This window comes from Typopeltis vanoorti, chromosome 3 (genome assembly GCF_054136105.1).
Source record: "Typopeltis vanoorti isolate ZY-2024b chromosome 3, IOZ_Tvanoo_1.0, whole genome shotgun sequence".
Classification (NCBI taxonomy): Eukaryota; Metazoa; Arthropoda; class Arachnida; order Uropygi; family Thelyphonidae; genus Typopeltis; species Typopeltis vanoorti.
Window position 1 is genome coordinate 36,205,930 of NC_143551.1, and position 23,036 is coordinate 36,228,965.

General features: G+C 37.0%; 1 protein-coding gene across 2 annotated transcripts in view; it reads right to left on the reverse strand.

Annotated features, from left to right (window-relative positions):
• LOC150108046 (uncharacterized) overlaps positions 1-23,036 on the reverse strand; it is a 342,334-nt gene that overhangs the window by 114,328 nt on the left and 204,970 nt on the right. For both annotated transcript variants that reach the window (XM_090390587.1, XM_090390586.1), the window contains exons 15-16: positions 17,370-18,262; positions 14,053-14,207 (exon numbers count right to left, since the gene is read on the reverse strand). In XM_090390587.1, the coding sequence (XP_090246713.1) occupies positions 14,053-14,207; positions 17,370-18,262 (1,048 nt within the window). The remainder of the gene's footprint in view (positions 1-14,052; positions 14,208-17,369; positions 18,263-23,036) is intronic.

The following is a 23,036-nucleotide window of genomic DNA, read 5'->3' on the forward strand; positions in this document are numbered from 1 at the left end:
ATGTAAAAGTGAGGCAAGGCTGTATCCTCACCCCTCTTCTCTTCATCGTAGTAATGAATGAAATTTTAAAGGCATGCCAAACAAAAACAAAAAAGTTCCACTTAGGATACAGGAAACTGAAAGAAACCAGGATTTCACATATGGCGTTTGCAGATGACGTAGGTGATTCTAGCAAATAGAATCACTACATCATCTGCAGTACAATATCAATATTTGGTATGAAGAAACAAAGAAAAGGAATATGACCATAAATATAAATAAAACTAAAGCAATGATCATATCTAGAAACCAACAAAAACACATAATAAAAATAGAGAATCACCAACTGGAACAAGTCCACTCCTTTAAATACTTGGGATCATATATACAAGAAGATGGTAGACTAGACACAGAAATTAACAACAGGATAAGAGGGGAAACAAAACTATTCTATGCAATGAAAGGCCCACTCCTAGATAAGAAAGAAGTCACCCAAAATACCAAAATGGCAGTGTACCGTTCAGTGTTTCTGCCGACATTAACATACAGTTGTGAATCTTGGTGTTTAACAACAGGAAATACAAATAAACTACAAACAATTGAAATGAAATATCTCAGGAAAGTGACACAAAAAACAAGACTAGACCGAATAAGAAATCAAACCATAAGAGATAGCCTTCAAGTTGCACCTCTGAATCAATTCATAACACAAGCCCAAATGAGATGGTTTGGACATCTTATTCGAATGGAAGAAGGAAGAATAGCAAAAACTATATACGAAAGCCAGAAAATAGGAAAAAGAAAATAGGCAGACCCAGGAAAGGTTGGCAAAAGGAAATTAAAGAAAAATTTGAAAAGAAGGGAATTAACTGGAAAGAAGCAAAACAACAAACCTTGGACAGGATGGCATGGAAATCTCTTTGGCAAAATCTCGACACTTAAAAGCGTAAGAGATCATAGACGAAGAAGAAGAAACTCAAATTATAATGCATTTCAATTAGATCTGTTTCAGGCATATGAAATTTGAGACTCTTTCATACAATTATACAAAAATTTTAATATTTTAAACCTAAACATTATACATATTCATTAAAATCACATTTATTCCATACCTACCTGTATAATACATAAACAATCTCTTCACTTTAAGGTTCAATTAGAGTAACTGCTCCTTTTTTCCAATTAGAGGAAAGATTAGAGTGATTATTTAAGATTGTTGAAGTTTTCTTTCTTCCAGTTTTCCGTTTTTAATCTTATCAGCATTTTTCCTTTTCCTGATTATTGTTACATGGTGTGGTAATATGTAGTTTTCTACAAATAGGACATGATTGCCCACACATCCCTTCTTCTAATAACATTCGTTTTTTTTTTAATGTTATAAATTTGCATGGTCTTTTAGCAACATTTTCATATGGAAATGCACTTTTATTCTTAGAACCAGCCATGGCTCCACTTTTAATTTTAATGTTAAAGAACAAATTTATTTAAAATGTACAGTGTTAAAGTACAGAATTTCATGGGAAGTACAGAAAACTCATCACAAGAGGTACACTGTTACACACTAAGCTCATCAAACATGCTTTAACTCATTCAATGCATCTGCATCATTCATCATACTGTTGGGGGAATGCAATCCACTAACCAACTACTCTTCATGCAAAGAATTTGCTCCTGAAGTCCATTCTCACATCCTTCTCATACAATTTTTAGGGATAGCCCTTCCTCCACTCTATGAAATATTATTATTATTATTATTATTATTCAGGCCTCCATGGAGTCAAGAGACTCATCGTGGGAGGTCCTTCCTAGGAAACACAAAGTCTACCATATCATTCCTTGAACTCATTGACCATTCTTGCTCTCACCACTCTATTATTATTATTATTACGGGCAACTCCAAGGAGTCCTTAGACTCATTGAGGGAGGCCTTAACATCATGTCAAGAACAACTATACGACATTCACACAGTATCTATCATACCTCACCTTGAACTCATGCACTATTAGGCAATACATTCCACAATTCAACCACCCTCCATGCAAAGAAACTCCTCCTCACCCTCTTGTTTGCAGCTTCCTTTTGTAACTTTAAGGGCCCTTGTCATCACTCCTTCCTGCTCTTCCACCAAGCAAAAGAACTCCCCAGCGTCCACCCTGTAACTGCCTCTCAACAATTTAAAAGTCTCGATCATATGTCTTCTTCTTCTATCCACCGAACTCTGCAGTCCACATTCCCTCAGCCGATCCTCATAACTCACACTGTACAGTCCTGAAACCATCTTTGTTATCCGCCTCTGTACCCTTTCCACAGTTAATTTATCCCCTTCAAATAATGGGGACCAAATTGCAGCGTCCTTCTCAGTATTGCAGCAGTTATCTGGGTTACCTTTACCACCTTTGCAATATGCTCCCTAAATTTCAGTTTTCTATCAATCATCATCCCTAGATCTCTTGTCTCCCCTACTTCCTCCAGTACAGCTCCTCCAATTGAGTATGCAGCCTCCCATCGATGTATCTCAAACTTCAAGACTTTACATTTTGCTGCATTAAACCGATACCCACATTCATTTACCAATCTGTCTAGTTTATTGGCTGCCCAGACAGCCAATCCTGAATCCAGTTGACTAACCTGACATCTAAACCTATGTGCTGCAACTTAATATCAGCTTATCATGTGGCACCCTGTCAAATGCCTTTGCAAAATCCAAAAAAATGGCAGTATATGCCTTTCCCTCATCAACTGCTCTTGTCACTTTATTACAAAAGGAAATCATGTTAATAAAGCAAGAGTGCCCCCTTAACAAATTCATGTTGATTCTTACAGATAATATTACCCTCATCTGCCCAACAGTGTATATAGTTCCTCACTAATTTCTCCAAGACCTTAACAACTACTGATGACACACAAAGTGGCTTATAATTAGACACTTCCAGTCTGCTACCAACCTTATGCAATGGCACTATCTTACCTTCCTTCCATTCCTTGGGTACCTTTCCAGTAGCCAGACTTTCATTGAAAAGCCAGGTCAATGGAGCTGTCAGTTCTTTAGCACATTCTCTCAAAACTCATGGTGAAATACCATCTAGTCAAACAGCTTTACTGACATCCAAAGTACTCAGTATTTGGAATACACTCTCCTCTTACACCTCTAAACCTCGAACCTGCCCTACTCCTCTAGTATTAAAACCTTCTTCTCTAGGATGAAATACCCCAATAAAGTGCTCATTGAACAACTCCACCATCCTCGTCATCAGTCACTCTATTTCCATTTTTATCCCATAATGTCATTCTTCCATAATCATTTCTCCTCCTACTGGCCACATAGCTAAAAAACTCCCTAGAATTTTCTTTGGATCTTAGTGCCAATCTCTTCTCATATTCCAGTTTTGCCTTCTTTACCATACTAGTCACTCTCCTGGCCCGAGTCTTATATTCTTCATGCATCTGCTCTCCACCCCTCTCCTTATATCTCTTCTATAATCTCTTTTTCACCTGCAGTTCCTATTTGATATTGTTTGTCATCCACTTTACCTCATATTGTGTCCACTTCTTCACTCATGGAATACAGCTTGCTATTGCTGCTAACAAATATTCTTTCACAATTTCCTAAGCACTAATGATATCCTGGCCTTTCAATTCCATCCTCCATGGAACTGGTGAAAGTTGATATCTAACACTATTATAATCACCCGCCTTATAATTCCACATACATTCCCTTTTCTATGATACTCATGGATGTCTACTCATCTTCCATGTCAAAACCACATGGTCACTCTATCCAACTGGCGGGAGAGATGTCATCTCAGTTATTATCAACTCTACTGATGTTATGACCAAATCCAAAACTCTTGAACTTTTTGTTCCCTCTATTACATGTTGCCTAAGACATTTGCCCATGAAGAATTCTAGAAATTACATTCCCTTATTACTACATGCATTTTCCTCTTCCTAGCTTATACTGCTGTAGTTAAAATCTTCCATAATAATCGTTCTTCTTGCACTTGCCAAGCTCAACTGCCTAAACATCTCCTGCTCCCCACCTTCTGTACTCCTTGGCTTGTAGCAAACCCCCCCCCTCCCCACTAAATATCCTGTCTTGCCCACACCTCTACCTCAATCATATGCTTTCAAAACCATTAGTGTCACTGCCTTTCACAGCCCCAGTTTTGCATCATCTGCAAACAGATGTATATCATCAGTTAACCACCTTACCGGCCATTAAAGATCAAATATGCAGCCTCAAAAGCTTCATATCCATCATAAATTTCAATGTAATATTAATGGTATGGTATTACAATTTTAATATGCACTTCGCATCTATGGAAATGTGGACGTATATATACGTCCTGGCCGGTAGCATGGTTAATCTCATCATAATGTCATTAACATACAAATTAAATAACAACGGTCCAAAAAGAGACTACTGCAACACACCACTAGTGACTTTCCTTTTCCTGAATACTGCACTCCCATACACAACTTGGTGATACCTATCTGAGAGCCAGTTGCCTATCCAACTGACTAATCTATCATCCAATCCCATCTGCTCTAGTTTAGTTACCAACTTGTGGTGTAGCGATCTATCAAAAGCCCCTTTGCAAAATTAAAGTTCACCACTGTATATGAATCTTCCTTGTCCAATAGATTCATCACCTTGTTATAGTACAATAGCTCCTGATTTATATTGAAAATGAAACACCCTGAAGAATTGTTCACTGAATATTTCAACTACTATGCTATGCAGCCATTACCCAACGAATTTCGTCCATTAACATCTTCCCATAATCATTCATCTTTCTACTTGCCCATATTGAAAAAAATTCCCAAGAATTTTTCTTGGCCTGATTTGCTAATTTCTGTTTGTAGTGCAATTTTGCTTTGCCTTCATATCCTGCTTTTTATACTCTTTGTGCAACTCATTATGTCTCCACAGTGCCTTCTTCTTCTTCTTCCAGATTTCATGCTTAATCCCCTCATTCATCCACTTGGCATCCCTTATTCCTTCTGACCTTTCGAATACATTCACACATTGATGATGTTAAGTATCTATTTGTCAGTTCCCAAGCAGCATTTATTTCCTTCTCACTTAACTCCACATGCTATGCTATAGCTCCAAGCTGTCTCTTAAGTTTCTGATAATCACCCACCTTATAATTCCACATATATTCTCTCCTCACAGAAGTCTTCATATGGCTAGCCACAACCCAAGTGATCAATTTATGATCACTCTCAGCAACTGGAAGGAAGTGCAATACCTAACTCACAATCATATCCTCTGAAGGAATTATCAGATTAAAACATTCAATTCTCACATGCCTTCCTTTACATACTACCTCTCAAGAGGCTCAATAAGGAAATTCATTTTCCTTATTCCCAAAATTAACTAATTAAATTAAATTAAATCATCCTTCCCTTATTCACTAACCCAAGATGCTAATACATTTCCTTATCACTGCTCTCTACATTCACTGGCCTACAGAAGTATCTAACTAAATATCTCTTTTCCTGTTAACCTCCACCTCATGCCATACTGCTCAAAACCATTGCCACTATTTCCCTCTTGCATCTACACTTTGTGCAGACATTTTATCATCATCCCCTGCTATCATCAACAGCACTCCTCCTTCTTGTCCTTTCTATTCTCATGAAAGACATTGTACCCTTCCATTTCTATTCACATCAGGATATCATTCTGGTTCAACCACGTTTCACTTATTCCAATAATTTTTGGGTGAATAAACTCAATTAGTGAAACAGTTTCATCTCCCTTATTTCTGATGCTCCTGGCATTTGTAAATAAACACAACAGTTTACTTTTAGGTCTATAACCTATAACCAGTCCTACCCAAGTCACCTATTGGTTGTGATCTCCCCATCACACCTGCCATTTCCAGTCACCTAATATATTGCCTCAGACTCAACTATCCTCTCTCATATCCTCATACATTTCCTATGATGATCATCCCCTTTCACACATTAACTATTTCCAACATCCACTCTATTTATTCTGTGTCAGAGGGGAAAAGGAGACATTGAATAAATAGAGTGGATGTTGGAAATATCCACTCTACTTATTCTGTAGAGTAGAGTGGATATTTCCAACATCCATTCTACTTATTCTTGTCTCCTTTTCCCCCTGTAACTTCCCTCCCTTTCTCTGTCCCTCTTCTATTCCTGATCTCTTTTCATCTCTTGCAGTACTACTGTAAGAGATGAAAAGAGATCAGGAATAGAAGAGGGATCTTTCACTTCACCTGTTACTTCCTCTCATCTCTTGCTCACATCACTCACTGCACTTCCTTCTAACAAAAACTCTCCAGCTGGCTCTGGTGTGAGTGGACTGGAGAGTTTTTGTTAGAAGGAAGTGCAGTGAGTGATGTGAGCAAGAGATGAGAGGAAGCAACTGAAATCTATCAGTTTTGTACAAATCCATTCTTCCTTTAAATACATGCCACACATTTATAAACTGCATTCCCCCTCTCCTCACAGAGCTCAGCCACATGCTATTCATGATCCTCACTCTCCTCAGCTCATCATTGCCATGCCTTGGCAACTCACTGACAACTTTTCCAACCACACGGGTGTCTTTCACTCTTTCCTCAGTAATCTGTTGATATCTATCCTTACATTCTTCTTATGTCCAACCAAATCATTTGTTCCCACAACCACCACTAATTCTCTTGCTCATTTACTTTTTATATCCAAAATATTCATTATCTTGCTCATCCTTTCTCCTGGAAAGCAGATCTTGTGGAGATCTCGTTAACAGCACCTCTAATACTTTGCTGTTCTTCAATAATTCATCACCTCTTTTTCTCTACTTTCCTTCATTCTATCCTTTTGCATTTTTCCATCCCTTTCTGACAAATGCCTAATATCACTGTGCACAGTCCTCATTTTATTTCTTATTCTGAACAACCCATTCAGTTCAAATCTTGCATTCCAGAAGTTTCACTCTCCATTGCTCCTGCAGTCTTGCTTCCATCTTGTTCTGCCATTCCTTTCTCCTGTGTCCTCATTCCTGCTCATTTTACTTACTCTTGTTTCTTCATTCATAAGTTCGTTCACTCCCACATATCACTTGCTTTCATTCCATTATTCAGTCTTTCGCATCCACATTTATGTTAACTTTCATTCCTTCAGCCTGTTTCACATTCGCTGATAACTTATAGTCCATCAAAATATCTCACTTTGTACAAATCCATACTTTCTCTCATTTCCTACTGGGTCTCTCTACAAACACATCTTTCACACTTCACCACATATAAGCATCACACTCATAACACTGAACCTTCCTCAAAATATCTGTCATTAATAACATTTGATCTTCGTGCTGCACAGCATTCAGATTCTGTTTGCATCATGATTTTACTTCATTCAAGGCAAGTTTTCAAATTCAGTTTAAAAAAGTCAGTAACAAATCCACAAAGCTCAATAATCATGCATTTACACTCAACTATCAAAAATAAAAATAAACAATATTCTATTAAAATGCAATTAATATTAATATTGCTATTACTACACAAAATAGTGCTTATCTTTTCCAGAGTTCTTTATCAAAGATCAGGCAATGTGAGGCCCTCTAGCTTCTTCCTAATTCAAATTCATGATCTGGGCTTTAAAATTCACCCATAAGCAAAGAGCCACTACTGAACTGAGGCAGCGCTTGGTCTGACAGTGACATTTTGGTGATAGTGGCAGCGCAAAATAGAATTTTCCATAATTTTTTGAATGAAACTAAGAAAATTACTAGAAATTATTAATTTATAAATCAACCCATTGTAAATTAAGGGATCCATTGTAATTTAAAATTAGAAAGGGAGTGACTGAAGCATGAAAATCTTAATATAAACCTACAGACAGATGGTATACCAACAGTAGATCAGAAAAACTACAAGAAACAATAAGACAAATAAATCACAGATTAGAAAATAAAATAGAAACTGAGGTTATCCAAACAGTTTGCAGGATTACAAGGTTATCAATAGAGCATGAAAATTATTAGGAGACCCACATTAACCATTATTTAAACATTATATATTATAATTTCTCCTTGAACTCCTTCACTGAAAAAGCACTTATAACCCATTCCATTCATTTACCACTCACCAAGCAAAAAGGAGATCAGCACATAGCCTTTTAAGGAAAGAGAAGATGACTAGGGCTTCTGATCTAATGTCCAATCCTCAATGATCCTGTGGTGCTCCTGTCAGTAGGCTGGTTTCTAACTGGATACTGAACAAACAAGGAGGGAGCTCTTCCCCCTGGCACCTATGGCGCCCAACCCCCCCCCCTTGTTCCAGACTGGTAGGCCAGTTTTCCTTGAATTCTGATGACCTGAATTTCGAAGACTCAACACTCAGGGTAGCCCCTGAGTGTCAAGTCTTCAAAAACAGGCCTACCAGCCCTGAGTTCTGGACTGGTAGGCCGGTTCTTCTTGAATTCTGATGACTCGAATTTTGAAAACTCAAAAGGGGTCCCCCTGTCCCCCACCAAGTTTCGGGAGGGGGTACATATTTGTTTAATATGAGTCTTCCAGTAGGTCAAGTTCCAATGAAGTGGTAGGAAGGCAAGATTGTGCTCCTTCATAAGGGAGGTGACAGAACTCAAGCATCAAATTTTAGGGCTATATGTGTGTCAGTTGTTGTGGTTAAAGTGCTGGAGAGGCTCAGGGCCGTTGCCAGATTAGATCGCACCCTGAGGCAAACAATTAAATATCATCCCTGATGGATTATAAGACAAAAAATATAAGATTGCTATTTTATTTTGTTTTTATTACAAGAGAAACATTAATGCAAAACGATTACATAATAATATTAATTAAACGTTTGTTAATGTTTAGTTAAATGTTTAATTAATAATTAAATTAATTAATTTAATTATTAATTAATTTAATATTAATAATTAAATTAATTAAATTACAGGGATATCACACAATAAAACTGTTTATAAGCTCTTCTAAATTTAAATTATAAGCTATGTCCGCCTCTATCGATATAGTTGCTAGACCAACCAATCTTTCTTGGGTTATTGGTGTTCAAAAATAATTTTTAATCAGTTTAAGCTTGGAAAAACTTCTTTCTGCACTTGCTAAGCTAACAGAAATTGTTAGCGTAGTGACAGCGCCTACTGCAATATGGCTGATCGAGTGCCCTTATTAATCGCACCATGAGGCAGGCTGCCTCTATGCTACACCCTGTCAATGGTACTGGAGAGGCTGGTGAGAACAAGGATCCAGAATTGGGTTGACAACAATGGTATTAGCTTTGATGGACAGCATGGATTTAGCAAAGTTGGGAAAATGTATGATGAGTAGAGCAGATTTTGTGGCCTTACACGAAGACTTGAATAGATTGAGTGAATGGGTACTGGAGTGGGAATACCAGTTCAATGTTGTGAAATGTAGGTTTTAAAATTGGGGAAAGAAAGAAAGATGGAATGTAGAAATTTATGATTGGTGAGGATTTATGCTTGGCTGTAACATCCACCTTGGCTGTTACAGCCACGTTGGATGAAGAGAATGGATAAACTATGATACTATTGAATTTTGATCAGGCATTTGACAGAATACCACATGACTATTGAATTATTTCAGGAAATTACAACATATACTAAATATTAATTAAAAGAAAACTTTAATCAATACTTCCTATATTTCGGCAATGTTACATTGCCATCTTCATGGGAACATAAAACTATGATAAGTGCAAGCAGGCACTAACGAGCAAATGAGGCCGAAGAGAGTAACTAACATTCCTAGAGTCCTGTAGATGCCCCCTAGCAGGCTAAATTAAGTTGTCATGGCTGTTGGGCTGATGTTCTCATGATGCAAGCTTCCCAAATTTGGGGCAGTCTCATGCACCCAAATTTGTTGAGGTTTAGGAAGCTTTTTAGAGCTGAGGCTGATTCCATGAACAATCTTTCGTATTTATATTTGCTGTGGTGTAGTAAAGTGGCTTTCTTTCCTCATATTCTGTGGCAGGTATCCAGAGCATGGTCTACAAGCTCAGAATGGCTATTGGTGAAACAGGAAACTTCCTGTTTCACCTGAACAGCCACTTCCCCTGGACCTATGTGGAGTATACCAAGTCCCTTGCAGCTATAAACTGTCCTACTATAGCCAAACAGACAGGACAGCTAATATCAGGATTTCCAAGCACAAAGATTACATCCAGTTTCACCAATATAGCCATTCTGGGCTTGCGGACCTCTCTTACTTGGATATTTAATTTAAGTTTGAACTCTGGTATGGTCCTTAGGGAGTGGAAGTCCTGTCAGTAGTCCTGTCTTTGTCCAACTGAGTTGTCATTCTATTATGAAAAGTTAATAGATTGCTAAGGCAGGATCTACCTTTAACAAAACTATGTTGGCCTCTATAGAGTATCATATCCTGATCCACCTATTCTTGAATTTTGTCTTTAACCAACTTTTCCAATACTTTTACCACTACTCCTGAGATGGTGATTGGTCTGTAATTAACTACTGCAGTTTTAGAGCCACCCTTATGCAAAGGAACCACTTTGCCTAACTTCCACTCCCTAGGGACCATACCAGAGTTCAAACTTGAATTAAATATCCAAGTAAGAGGGGTTGACAATTCATTTGCACATTCACGCAATACCCGAGCTGATATTCCATCTAAGCCTACAGCAGTGTTTGCATTTAAATTTTGCAATATATTAGATACCTCTGATTTCTTAGCTTCAATTTTCACATTAGTTATTGCTACAGATACAGAGATATCCTCACTTGGGTGATAGACTTTTGAAAAGTGACCACTCAGTAACTCGACTATTACATCTGATTTTGTCATCTCAATATCATCAGTACCCACTAAAGTTATCCTTCCAAAGTCATTATTCCTTTTACTTGCCACATAGCGGAAGAACTCTTTGGAATTACCCTTGATCTCTTTGGCTAAGGTCTTCTCATAATCTGATTTAGCTTTTCTTACTATGCTAGTAACCTTCCTAGCTTGAGCCTTATACTGCTCATGGGTGTACTGATCGCCTTTCTCCTTGTAAATTCTCCATAACATTTTCTTTTCTTGCAGATCAAGCTTGATACTACTGTTCATCCATCTAATGCCTGCCTTGTTTGACTTCCTGACCATGGGGACACAATCTGATATTGCTTTCCTCAGATACCTGCTGATTTTATTCCATGCACTGCTAACATCTTTCCCCTGCAATATGTTCTGCCATGGGATGGCTGCAAGCTCGCTCCGAAGCTTGTTATAATTGCCTAACCTGTACCCCTTATATTCCGTATATACCCCTTCTTAACAGAAAAATCCACAGATTTTGCAACCTCCCAAGTCAATACCACACAATCGCTTTCACCAATTGGAGGTAACAAGGATACCTTACTTATGCATATAACCTCTGAACCAATAACCACGTCCAACACTCTCACACCACGTGTCCCTTCAGTTATGTGCTGTTTCAAGTAATTATCTCGTAGAAGATGTATGAACTCCATTTCCTTTTTGCTACGTGATATTTCCTCCTTCCAATTGATATTACCATAATTAAAATCCCGCATAATAATCACTAAACCTGCACTCATTGCACTAATTTGCTAATGCATGAATTCAATATCACCCCCTGTACTCCCTGGCCTATAGCAGCATCCAACTGTATATTTGGTTGCATTGGTCACTATTTCACACCAGACTGCCTCAAATGAACTCTCAGTCTGTCATCTTGATATACTACTTTCTTTGGCTGCAACACATCAGCTATCATCAACAGTACTCCCCCCCCCCCGTTCTATCTTCTCTATCCTCCCTTAAAATACTGTACCCATCACATTCAATTCCAGTGACCACATCTTCTACTGACAGCCAAGTTTCACTAATGCCTACAACTTTTGGTGAGATTGCACTGACTAATGCCAAAAATTCTTCTCTCTTATTTCAAATGCTTCTTGCATTGGTATACAAAAATTGCAGATTCCCTCTAGATCTTGTACCGCCTTTAGAACTGATATATAAGTCACTAATTTCAGTAGTCCCATGCTGATTTTTATCGCCTCTCTTCTGCAATTTATTCTGCGAATAAGGATCAATAAATATACAATCAGTGCTAAAGTTTCTCTCTCTTACACTCAACCTTTTCAATATTAGTTTCCCTGCCCAATTTCTTCAACTTGTTCAGAAAACAGTAACTTCCTCAATTGCTTATGTCCTTCCATGTTCAGATGCAGTCCATCTCTGGCATACAACTGTCTTTTTCCTTCAAACACACTCCAAATATCAACAAATTCCAGACCTCTTTTTTTGCACATTCTTGCAATCATATCATTCATTATCATCGCTCGTCTACTTAACTCGTAATTGTCAAAACAAGGCAGCATAGCACACACACACTATCCTCCCATTGACACTTTCCTCTTCACAATATCTAATAATGTTCTTAAATATTTTCCTACCCAATTTATACCACCACTCAAGTCATTTGTACCCACCATAACTATCATCTTGTCTGCTTCATGCCCTCTCTTTATTGCTAAAGCCACTCTTTCTATTGTCCCACCAGCCAAGCACTCCTCATGCATACACTCTCCATACCCTTAATCATAGAATCACCATATGCCTTACCACTCTTAACTTCATTCAAGTCCACACAAGCGTCACTCATGGACTCATTTTCTATGCTATTCAGCATGACTCTCCCAGTTTCATTACTCAACGCTCTATTACTTACCCCCCCCCCACTCTCATGACATCTCGTTTCTTCTAGGCCACTTGTGGTTTTATTTTGTTGACTCCCAATCACTCCCATACTATTTATTACTGCATCATTCACCAAAGACTCACCCATACGTAATCCTGTTCTAGTTACTTCAGCTAAAGTAATTTCTATAGTCCTAATTTCTCTGTTTAACACATTAAACTCAGTTTTAACTTACAGTATCTCCTTACTGAGCACTTCCAATTCCTCATGCAGAAGATGAAGATCATTTTTCATTTTCATGAACTCCCACCGAAGTTCTTCCGCTATGGTCCCAATGTCAGCTTCCATTCCTAAACGCTCCAGCCTATACCTACACTTCTCACATATGTTGACATTTTCGTTCTTCTCATTTAGCCAGACCGACCACAGATCCTTCACATTCTTCTGCGCATACATGTAGCAGTTTCCGCAACGCATCCATTGCAAAAAATCTAATGCTGAGTCAGCCTTTCGTGTAGAAGTAGAAGTCCTGCACGCCGCTGACGTACGTTTCTTGCTGGACGCCATCTTTACATGTTGAAGTAGTGAAACAAATGGCAGCGAAAATCCAATATATACAACACAGTTCCAAACAATAACACCACTGAAGGACACTTGTATCTAACCGATGCACAACTGCAGCACAATTTGATACAAAAAGCCACACTATATTTAAATTTAAAAACACGCTTTCTAGACTAACTAAACACAACCGCCACATTCACCAAGGACATTTTCTTTTACTGAAGAAAACGTTTCACCATTGCAGTATGAACGACAGCCAAAGTGTTTCAAGTGATGGAAGTGTTTTAATTCCAGTCTCACACAAAAGAATGCAGCTACTGTCAGAAAGTGACAGTGAATAACATTTAAAGTTACTAAAGGGATTTCATAGAGTAGATGCTAAAGAAATCTTTCAATGCCTGACTGGAAGGGAGAGAACTGGGCCATCCCTGGAAGCTGTATAAGAATATTTTTAGTTAGAGGACTAGATTTTTTTTTTTTTACTTGGAGAATGGTGAATGAGTGGAATGGATTGCCAGTAAACAAGTTTCAGGTGAGGTATGATGAGCATTGTGTCAATAATGTTTCATATTGGCCTGCCATGATGGACTCTATGGAGATGTCTGCATTAGGTAATAATAATATTACAATATGAACCATTGTATGATTGTCTGATTTCTTTACTAATTTTACATATGAATGTTCTGTTTGTGATATATGAAATATTAATGCATTTATTCTGATAAAAACAAATTATTTTTCATTTTATCATTGGTAACTGCCAACTTATCACATAATTTGGGTTTATTCACCAATAAATGAAAAAAGCTATACAAGACAGCTGCTTACATACCTTCCCTGAAGTTGAACACAGAAGGGATAAATGAGTTGTGATCTGCCCATTCAGTTCACACTGCCCATTGACTTCTAATTTTAACTGGTTACTTAACTGCTCTAAAATCTGAAGATATGTTTTCATTTTCTGTTGCCACTTGCTTGGACGATGTGCTATATCAGAAATGCAAAAAAAAGATAATTAATAGCAATCCAGTAGTTAAATAAGATATTAAACTATTATGTAAGTGTTTTTTTTTAACTGCACAACATATATAAAGTATTAGAAACCTCGAAAGACACTATGCATACAAACACACACAATTAACCTGGTGGACTATCATTCCTGCTCTGCGGAAGAGCAAGTTTTGATGAAACATAACATGACAGATGCAGATTACTCTCCACAATGTTACTAAGAATTTTGAAACTCCAAATATGTTGTGAATAAAAATTTCTGTGTAGAAAAGAGGAAGAATAAATAAAGCAAATATTTATATACAGGAAATTGCACAGTATCTAGTTACCCAGTTGTAACCTAGTATTAGTCCATATTCCAAGCAAGTTATCTCAGCTATTGATCACACTGATTTTGAGGTTTGAAACATGAAGAGATTAATAACTTATTAGCAATTTAGACCCATACTAAATTGTTAATAAGTGACTGGATACAATGTGATTTACCATAATAAAGATAATCACCTTAAAAGGCTCTTTTAAGTCTCTTTTCAACCTGACATAAAAAAAGTAACAGAGAGGATAAGAGTGTAGACAAAAATCAAAGCCCTAAGATGCTCACTGGCTGGAAAATCTGAAGAGAGTCATGGTTAAAGACTATTAACAATGACATATAGTAAATGACTAGAGAGGAAGTGGTGACTCATTTGCAAAGAGTGGAAGGCAGATCATAAGATGGTATCTTGATAAGTAGGTTTTGATCCCAGGCTAGACATTCAAATGTAACAGAAATGCTGAGTAATCACAATTGAGTATATCATCAATAGGCAAGAGATGACTGTTACAGAAGCAATAATCCAACTATGGAAGGATGAATAGAAATCACAAAAGTCATTCATTTGGTACTACTGTGGCCAAAGGACACATTGCTTCACCAAAAATAGAAATACAATTAAATGAAATTTTTATTCCTTTAAGAATAATACTGTTGGATTGAAATACACAGCTGTTGTATTTTGTTGTTTGTTTCAGTTCACAAGAGAGCATATTGTTCCAGGTCCTGGTTTGTTATTACTATAGAATAAACAAAAGGCAAAAAATATATAGTTCATCTTCTTTGCTGAGAAGTGACAATGGAGAAAAAGCAGCCAAAAGTTGGTCACTTCTATTATCAGTTACAGCTACTAGGACATAAAAAAATGTTCGTGTCACATATAATGAACCAAAGATTCATTTGGTTGAGGATTAGATATTATATTATTCAGTAAAGAAGGAAGTTATTTAATAAAACTTTACAGGTAAAACAAGTGAGAGTAATAGGGAGACGAATGATTTAAAAGGCTTAGGTGTTTGGTTATATTTGTTATTGTGACAATATTAACTCACAGTACCATATTAAGACAAATAAACTATGCAATCATTACATCTGCTGATATTTTCTGGATTCAAAACAACATCCTCAAAGAACAAAGTACTTGTCAGAAAAATGAAAGTACTACAACCAAGTACATAACAGAAACTATTCTAATTAACAGAAAAAAAGATGAAATTCAAATCCCAGTCCTTTATGCCTTGGCTGTTGGAATGAAGATGGTCATAAAATAGTGCATACATAAATTTTGATAAATTAATGCAACCATACTTGTTGGTTGTCTATGTATACAGAGTATACATAGACAACCAACTTTGGTTTTCTATGTATACAGAGTATACATAGAAAGCCAAAAAGAATGGGAATAATTATAAACATCAACAAGACAAAATACATGATCATCAGCAAACATCCAGCCTCATCAATGAATCTGATACTCAATGGGAAAAATATTGATCAAGTGTCAAGATATAAATATCTTGGTTGCTGGCTTAATGAACGGTGGGATCCAGAAATAGATATAAAGACAAGGATTGAAGTTGCACGGCAGTCCGTCATGAAAATGAGAACACTATTCTGCAATAAAGACATGGAAGTCAGATGCCGAATGCTGAAATGGTACGTGTGGTCTATTCTGCTCTATGGAGTTGAAACATGGACATTGAAGGCGACAACCATCAAGAAAATCGAAGCCTTTGAGATGTGGCTATACAGAAGAATGCTAAAGATATCATGGACTGAAAAAATTACCAATGAAGATGTCTTAAAATCCATTGGCAAAGCTAAACATCTTGTACAAATAATCAAGAAACAAAAAACATCATATCTTGGTCACATCATGAGAAACAGCAAATACCAACTTCTACAAACTATTTTGATAGGAAGAATTGATGGCAAAGGAACTAGAGGAAGAAAAAGAATATCATGGTTTGACAACATCAAGACGTGGACAGGAAAGAGCAGTGCACAGCTGCTCAGATTAGCACAAGAGCGCAGTTTGTTCGCCAAGATGGTCGCTGACCTTCGATAGAAGATAGCACAATAAGAAGAAGATACTTGTTGGGATTAGGAAACTGAATCTTTGGTGTTGCTGAATTCAAAAAATAATCTTTCAGACATGTAATACGCTAACCGCTCAGTCAGCCAGGCTGGCCGAGTGGTTAGGGCATCTGCTCTCCAGCCAAAAGGCTGAGGGTTTGAATCCCGCTGTGGGCATGGATGTTTGTGATTGTCTGTGGAAATACTAGTGGTGGTGGTGGTGGTGGTAGATGGCATTGTTGCGGTCAGTTGGTGAGTGGTGAAGACAGAGTTGTAGAGCAGGTGTCCTCCCTTGATGAGTCTTTGGACTCCCTGGAGGTGTCAAATAATAATAATAATATTAAAATAATTGCTTTTACATGGGATTGTTGCTTTCTTCCATCTGCTGAATAGGTGTCCAAGGTATGGTCTGCTATTCCTTACTTGCTATAACGATGGTAGTTATTTCTTATGTTCCTGAAAGTGGATGTTAATGTTTTCAAAGTAGTTTCAAATGTGTTCAAAGTAGGCTAATCTGCAGACACATGACATTTATACATTCCTGGATGTGCCAAAAGATAGTATCTCTATCCTTAATATTGTTAAAAGGAACAGGAAGTGGAAGAAGAATAATTTAATGATTTTGTAGAATTAGTATCCACCTTCACTCTCCTTTCAGTCTCATCCATGAGCCAGCCTTGCTATGAAGATGTTACTAGAGAAACAAACATTTTTAGTACAATCAATAGAAATTTACAAAATATACTTACTAGCAGTTGGATTATTGGCAGTGCGGTGAGTACAAACTACATCTCTAATTTCTTCCAAACTTGTTTCAATATTTTTATCCCTGTGAAGCTGATTCCTTCTGTTAATGTATTTTTCAGGAAGAAAACCAGCAGAATCTGAATCATCATTTTGTGGACCCCACTTTGTTCCATATCCTTCCATTCGTTTTTTGGAAACATTTCGATCTGGTTCTGACCAAACATCAGAGTCTGAAGACCAGTAAGAAATATAAATGACAGGAGGAGTTGTTCCAACTTGTGGACCTGTCCCAATATTAGTAGAAGCATTCCAAGTATTAGAATCTCTACCATTCTCTATGCCAGTAGGATTATATGAAAGAATAACTGAATCACTAATACTACCATAGCTCAAAGGTGTTTCCATCTTGTTAGCCACTGGATCTCTATTCAAGTTCCATTTTGCAGAAGATGCATCATTAGCATATACTTTTTGCTGTTTATGATTAGTAAGGCAAGGCTGCTGTTTACTCTGACACAGGTAAACATCTTCAGGAAATCCTCTGTCATTCAAAAGCAATAAAATATCATCACTGTCACTAGCTTCTAGAACTATGAGCTGTTCTGGACCACTCCAAGCATCTTCAGAGATGCTTTGCTCTTTAGTCCTGCATTTTGTAAGCTGTGAGTTTAATGGATGGCTTATCTCCAAACTTGCATCTTCTTTCCTTTTCAAAGGAGAGTTAAAGGTATCTTTCACAGATGTACTAAAGGAAAGTGGCTTAAAACTTAATTCACCACTTTCAGATCCATGAAGAGAACTCAGTTCAAGTCCTGTGTCTTCACACCCACCAATGCTGTCTTCTGTTTCAAGCAGCTGTACATGATTTTCTAGATAACTGTCAGATAGTCTATAACTGGAAAAAAAAAAAAAAAAAAAAGTTAATAAAATAAATTAGGCTATAAGATATATAATATTCTTAAACACAGCCTCATATAAATTTATGAAATATTCATTACTGCTTTTAAGAACTAAATATATCTCTTGGCATACTTATTTAGTTTTGGTTATCACCATCGCATTTTTCATAAACTCTTTTCTACCATGATCAACTTAATCTTTAGCAAAATATTATTTTCATTCTGCCACCTGCTCACCATGACTGATAGTGACATATTTACTATGGCAGTAGTTATGTCAGTATGAAAGAGGTAACGAAAGACCCACAAATGGCACTGTATGGGGATTCAATTATTAGAGGTATGGTAAACAAGAAGATGCACAAGGTTTGTTTTCCTCGAGGTAAAATGAACAGAGTGATTGAGGCATTGGATATGAAGAGTAAGTGAGCAAAACAATTGGTAGCAGTAATAGGGACAAATGACTTGACTGGGAACAAGTAACATGTAAGATTAGATATCAGGAGGTTGTTGAGAAGGATAAACAATAATAGTGTAATAGGAAAGGTAGTCAGTGTGTTGCCCAGGTATGGCAGCGAAGATTATGAATGATATGTTAGTGGAAATGTGTGAAGAGAAAGGAATGCAGTTTCTTAATGTGTGGAATGAGTTTGAAGGACAAATTGAACTGTATAATGTTGATGGACTGCATTAGAATGGTTTTCATGTGAATCATTTAGAGAGACTGCTGTTGGAAGGTAGAGAAATAAGTGCAGAGAATGAATCTCATCAAGTAAGAAGCAATGTGAAAGAGTGGAAAGTAAGGAGAAAGATTGAAGTGGTGGTTATGAATGAAGAAGTAGACAGCACGAGTAGAGAGAATAAGAAGACAAACAGGGAAAAGGGATAGCTCAGGGTAGACTGAGGAATACAGCATGAGGAAGGTTGATATTCCAAGAGGATGTGAATGTGTGTGTAGACAAAAAGAGAAAGGGATAACCTGGGATCAAGGGAAAAACAGTTGGATTTGAAGAAGGTTCTAAGATGAATAAGGAGAAAAAGAAATGGCTCATTTAACTCAAGTTAAATATGGAGAAGTCACATCTAATAAGTTATATCAGTGAAACTTGTTATAAATCTAGGGATGAGCTGTTATGTTGTATATGAATGCTAGAAGTGTAAGAAACAAGGCCTAATGAAATGGTTGCATTGAATGAGTTTGTTCACCCAAAAATTTTTGGAACAAGTGAGACATTATTGGATAAGGATAACATCCTGTCAGGAATAGATATGGAAGGATATGATGTGTTTTGTGAAGATAGAAAGAGTAAAGAGGGAACAGAACTGCTATTGATGATAGAGAGAGAGAGTTATGCCTATACAAAGTAGAGATGCAAGAGAGAAATAGTTGCAGTGGCTTTGAGGCAGTATGGTTTGAGATAGAGGTGAATAGAATGAAATACTTAGTTGGATGTTGTTGCAGACCTGGTAATATGGATGGTAGTGACCATGAAATGTATAATCAAATTAGCCCAGCAAATAAGAAAACAATGATTATTCTGGGTGATTTTAATTAGCATATAGACTGGGATGATAAGATAGCAACTGAAAGTAAAGAAAATGAGTTTCTCGAGTTTTTGAGGGACAACTATCTCAGGCAGTATGTAACAAAGGGCACATGAGGGTCTTGGATTTGATCATCTCATCACAGGATGTTATTATAAATGAGATGTCAAATTATCCTCCAGTTGGTGAGAGTGACCATGAATTTATTACCTGGGTGGTTGCCAGCAATGTGAGGACTTCTGTGAGGAAAAGGTATATGTGGAACTGCAAGGCTGGTGATTATGAGAAACTCAGGAGACAGCTTACAGGTGTAGCATAAAATGAGGAGTTGGCTGGAAAAGAGATCAATGCAGCTTGGGATATTCAAGAACTATCTAATGGAAGCAATGTTTATATGTATTCCAAGGGTCAGAAGGTATTTGTGAAATGGATGAATGAAGAGATTAAACATGTGATACAGAGGAAAAAGGCATTATGGAGGCAGCATAAGAGAAGTCTAATAATCAATTCAATGAGGATTACAAAGAACATGCAAGGAAGAGGACTTGGTTGGTAAGAGTAGCAAAAGTGAATTATAAGCAGCAGCAGTTATCTAATGAAGTGAAAAAATATCCTAGGGAGTTCTTTCGATATGTAGCCAGCAAAAAAAAAAAAAAAATGAATGATTATGAAAGGACATTGATTGGAAAAAATGGTATACAAACAACTGCTGCAGAGGATATAGTTGAGATATTTAATGAGCAGTTCATAAAGTCTTTCATTCTTGTGGATGTGACATCATGGAGAGCAGTTGTTGATGATGAGGAGGAGAGAACTGATTAAGTGAGCAAGAGCAATAAGGGGAATTGAACAAACTTGATGTTAAAAAGGCTGTGGAACTTGATGATATATCACCATGTATTTTGAAGGAATTTGCTAGGGAGTTGGCATCTGCCTTGACATATTTGTTTAATATGAGTCTTGCACTGGATCAAGTTCCAAAAGAATGGAAAGAAGGCAAGATCATGTTGCATCATAAGTAAACCTTATATGGTCATCGGTGAATTTCTGTGGCACTATTTGCACAACAAAATTTGTATTACACCATAAACCTTGCAACTGGCAGGATTTTTATCACAACACTCATAAAACAACATTCATTGAAGACAACAAATGATAATGAAATGAAATTAAATGGTCAACAGCTAACTTATTAGTCTCTATGCTACTACCATGCATGTGTGACCCCTCTTCCATATCTTATTTGGTGATAAATTCTGAATGGACCATAATTTCTGGACGTGCCTAGTACAATATACTGTAACATAATACTCTATCCTTGACCCTTAACTCACAGGTTCTCTGAGGTAATCAGAAATACTCCACTCCTCTTTTATTCTTTGTCTTCTCACAAAATGCCTTGTATGTTATTCCATCAGTAATATCATCTTTTGTCAACTACATTTCAGTAACATTTGGTAAGAAACTAATGTAATTTTGAGCACAACCGGTACTCCTTTATTCCTAATACTCCTCACATTTATTAAAAATAACAGCCTGCTTCTGGTTCCCCTTTCCTTCCCACAATTCCTCACCCTGCCATTCCACAAGGTCATTTGGGCCATCCCCATGCTACCAAATTTATACTTCCATACAAATCATTTGATCCATTCAACACAGTTAATTCTGTTGGTGTCAACTCTCTCTCTCTCTCTCTCTCTGCAGTCTCAATCATTCTTTCTATTGTCTCTCCTTTTAAATACACCTTCAACATACACTCTACTTCAACATCGTTTAGAAGGGAATTCTAACACAACACTTTCTCTTTTACCATTCAGTCCTCTACTGCCATTATTCATTTTCAACTCTCCTCTTTCACAGCTATTGAACAACTGATCTCTTCTCTTACTACCCTGTTTCACTCTGCATCTGCCTTAAATAATTCCTCATCCTTGTCATTACTCATAATATCCCTTTCTTTGCAGATATTCTTACTCATTTCTGCATCCCTCTTACTAACTTCCTTATCACTCCATATTCATTTCTCTCTCTACTGTCCACTTTCTTTTGCTTCCACTTCTTTTTTACTAACCGAACTATCTCAAGACTTTTACATCGCATTCATTATGTTCCACTTTCACTCTGCCCATCTTTCTTGATATCATTCATGTTACTTTTATAAGTTATGTTTTTTGTACTTTTGTTGTTCATATCTCCTTTGGCGTATTAACTTTCATACCCATGTGACAAGCACTCATTCTTCTCAATACATTCTCATCACTTCAACTACACTCAAGCTATTTCTCACCCCCTCATATCCTCACCTCAACCTGATATTTCATCATCCATTCTCTACGTTCAAATCACTTCACTCACATAGCTACCATCTGATTTGAACACCTGCAACTTATGTACACAATCTAATAACTATATAAATAAGTTGTAGCAAAAAAAGAAGTATTATCAGTACTTTCCCAGATGCTGCTCTTTCAAATACAAATCTTCGACATCTATCAGACAGTCCTTTCTGCATCACTATTAACAACTTTCTTTAGTTCACTGCTGGACAAATGCCTCTCCATGCTTCTTCCATTTTGGCTGATCTTGTGCATTTCTCCACCATAAATATCTATTAGCATCTTTTAATCTCATCATCCCATCTTTTAATCTCATCATCCCATCTTATCAATATCCTCATTTCCTTTAATTTAGTAGGGCAAATTCTGTAATTGTCTTAGCAAAATTCAGAGAACTATATTCTTCTCTATATATTCATGGCCATATTGTTAAATTTCATTAATATAATTAAGCTTTATCTTTATTAAGATGACAGAGCATGAATCCAATAAAATGTAATATATTAAAATTGGAGATGAGGTGCTTTGAAAAAGTTCCCTGTTTGGTTTCCAGAGTGGTATTCCTGGATTATGTAATTCTTAACATACCCATCAAACCCATGGCACTAAACAAACTACAGGTTACCAACCTTCCATTGAAAGTATGTGATAGGATCCTCCATAGTGCAATTGGAAGAACCATGGTATGTTGCGCCATTGGATTGGAAAAGGCTTAAGTTTGATTCTTGCCAATCTCATACAGAAGTAGCAGGGTTTTATCTCGCGGAAACTCTGGTTTTTCATCCCGCATACAGACACATCGGCTTTCGTAACACACAATTTACAGACAAAAAATACTAGTGGTGGTGGTGGTGGTAGTCAGTAGATGGCGTTGGTGTAGATTATGATA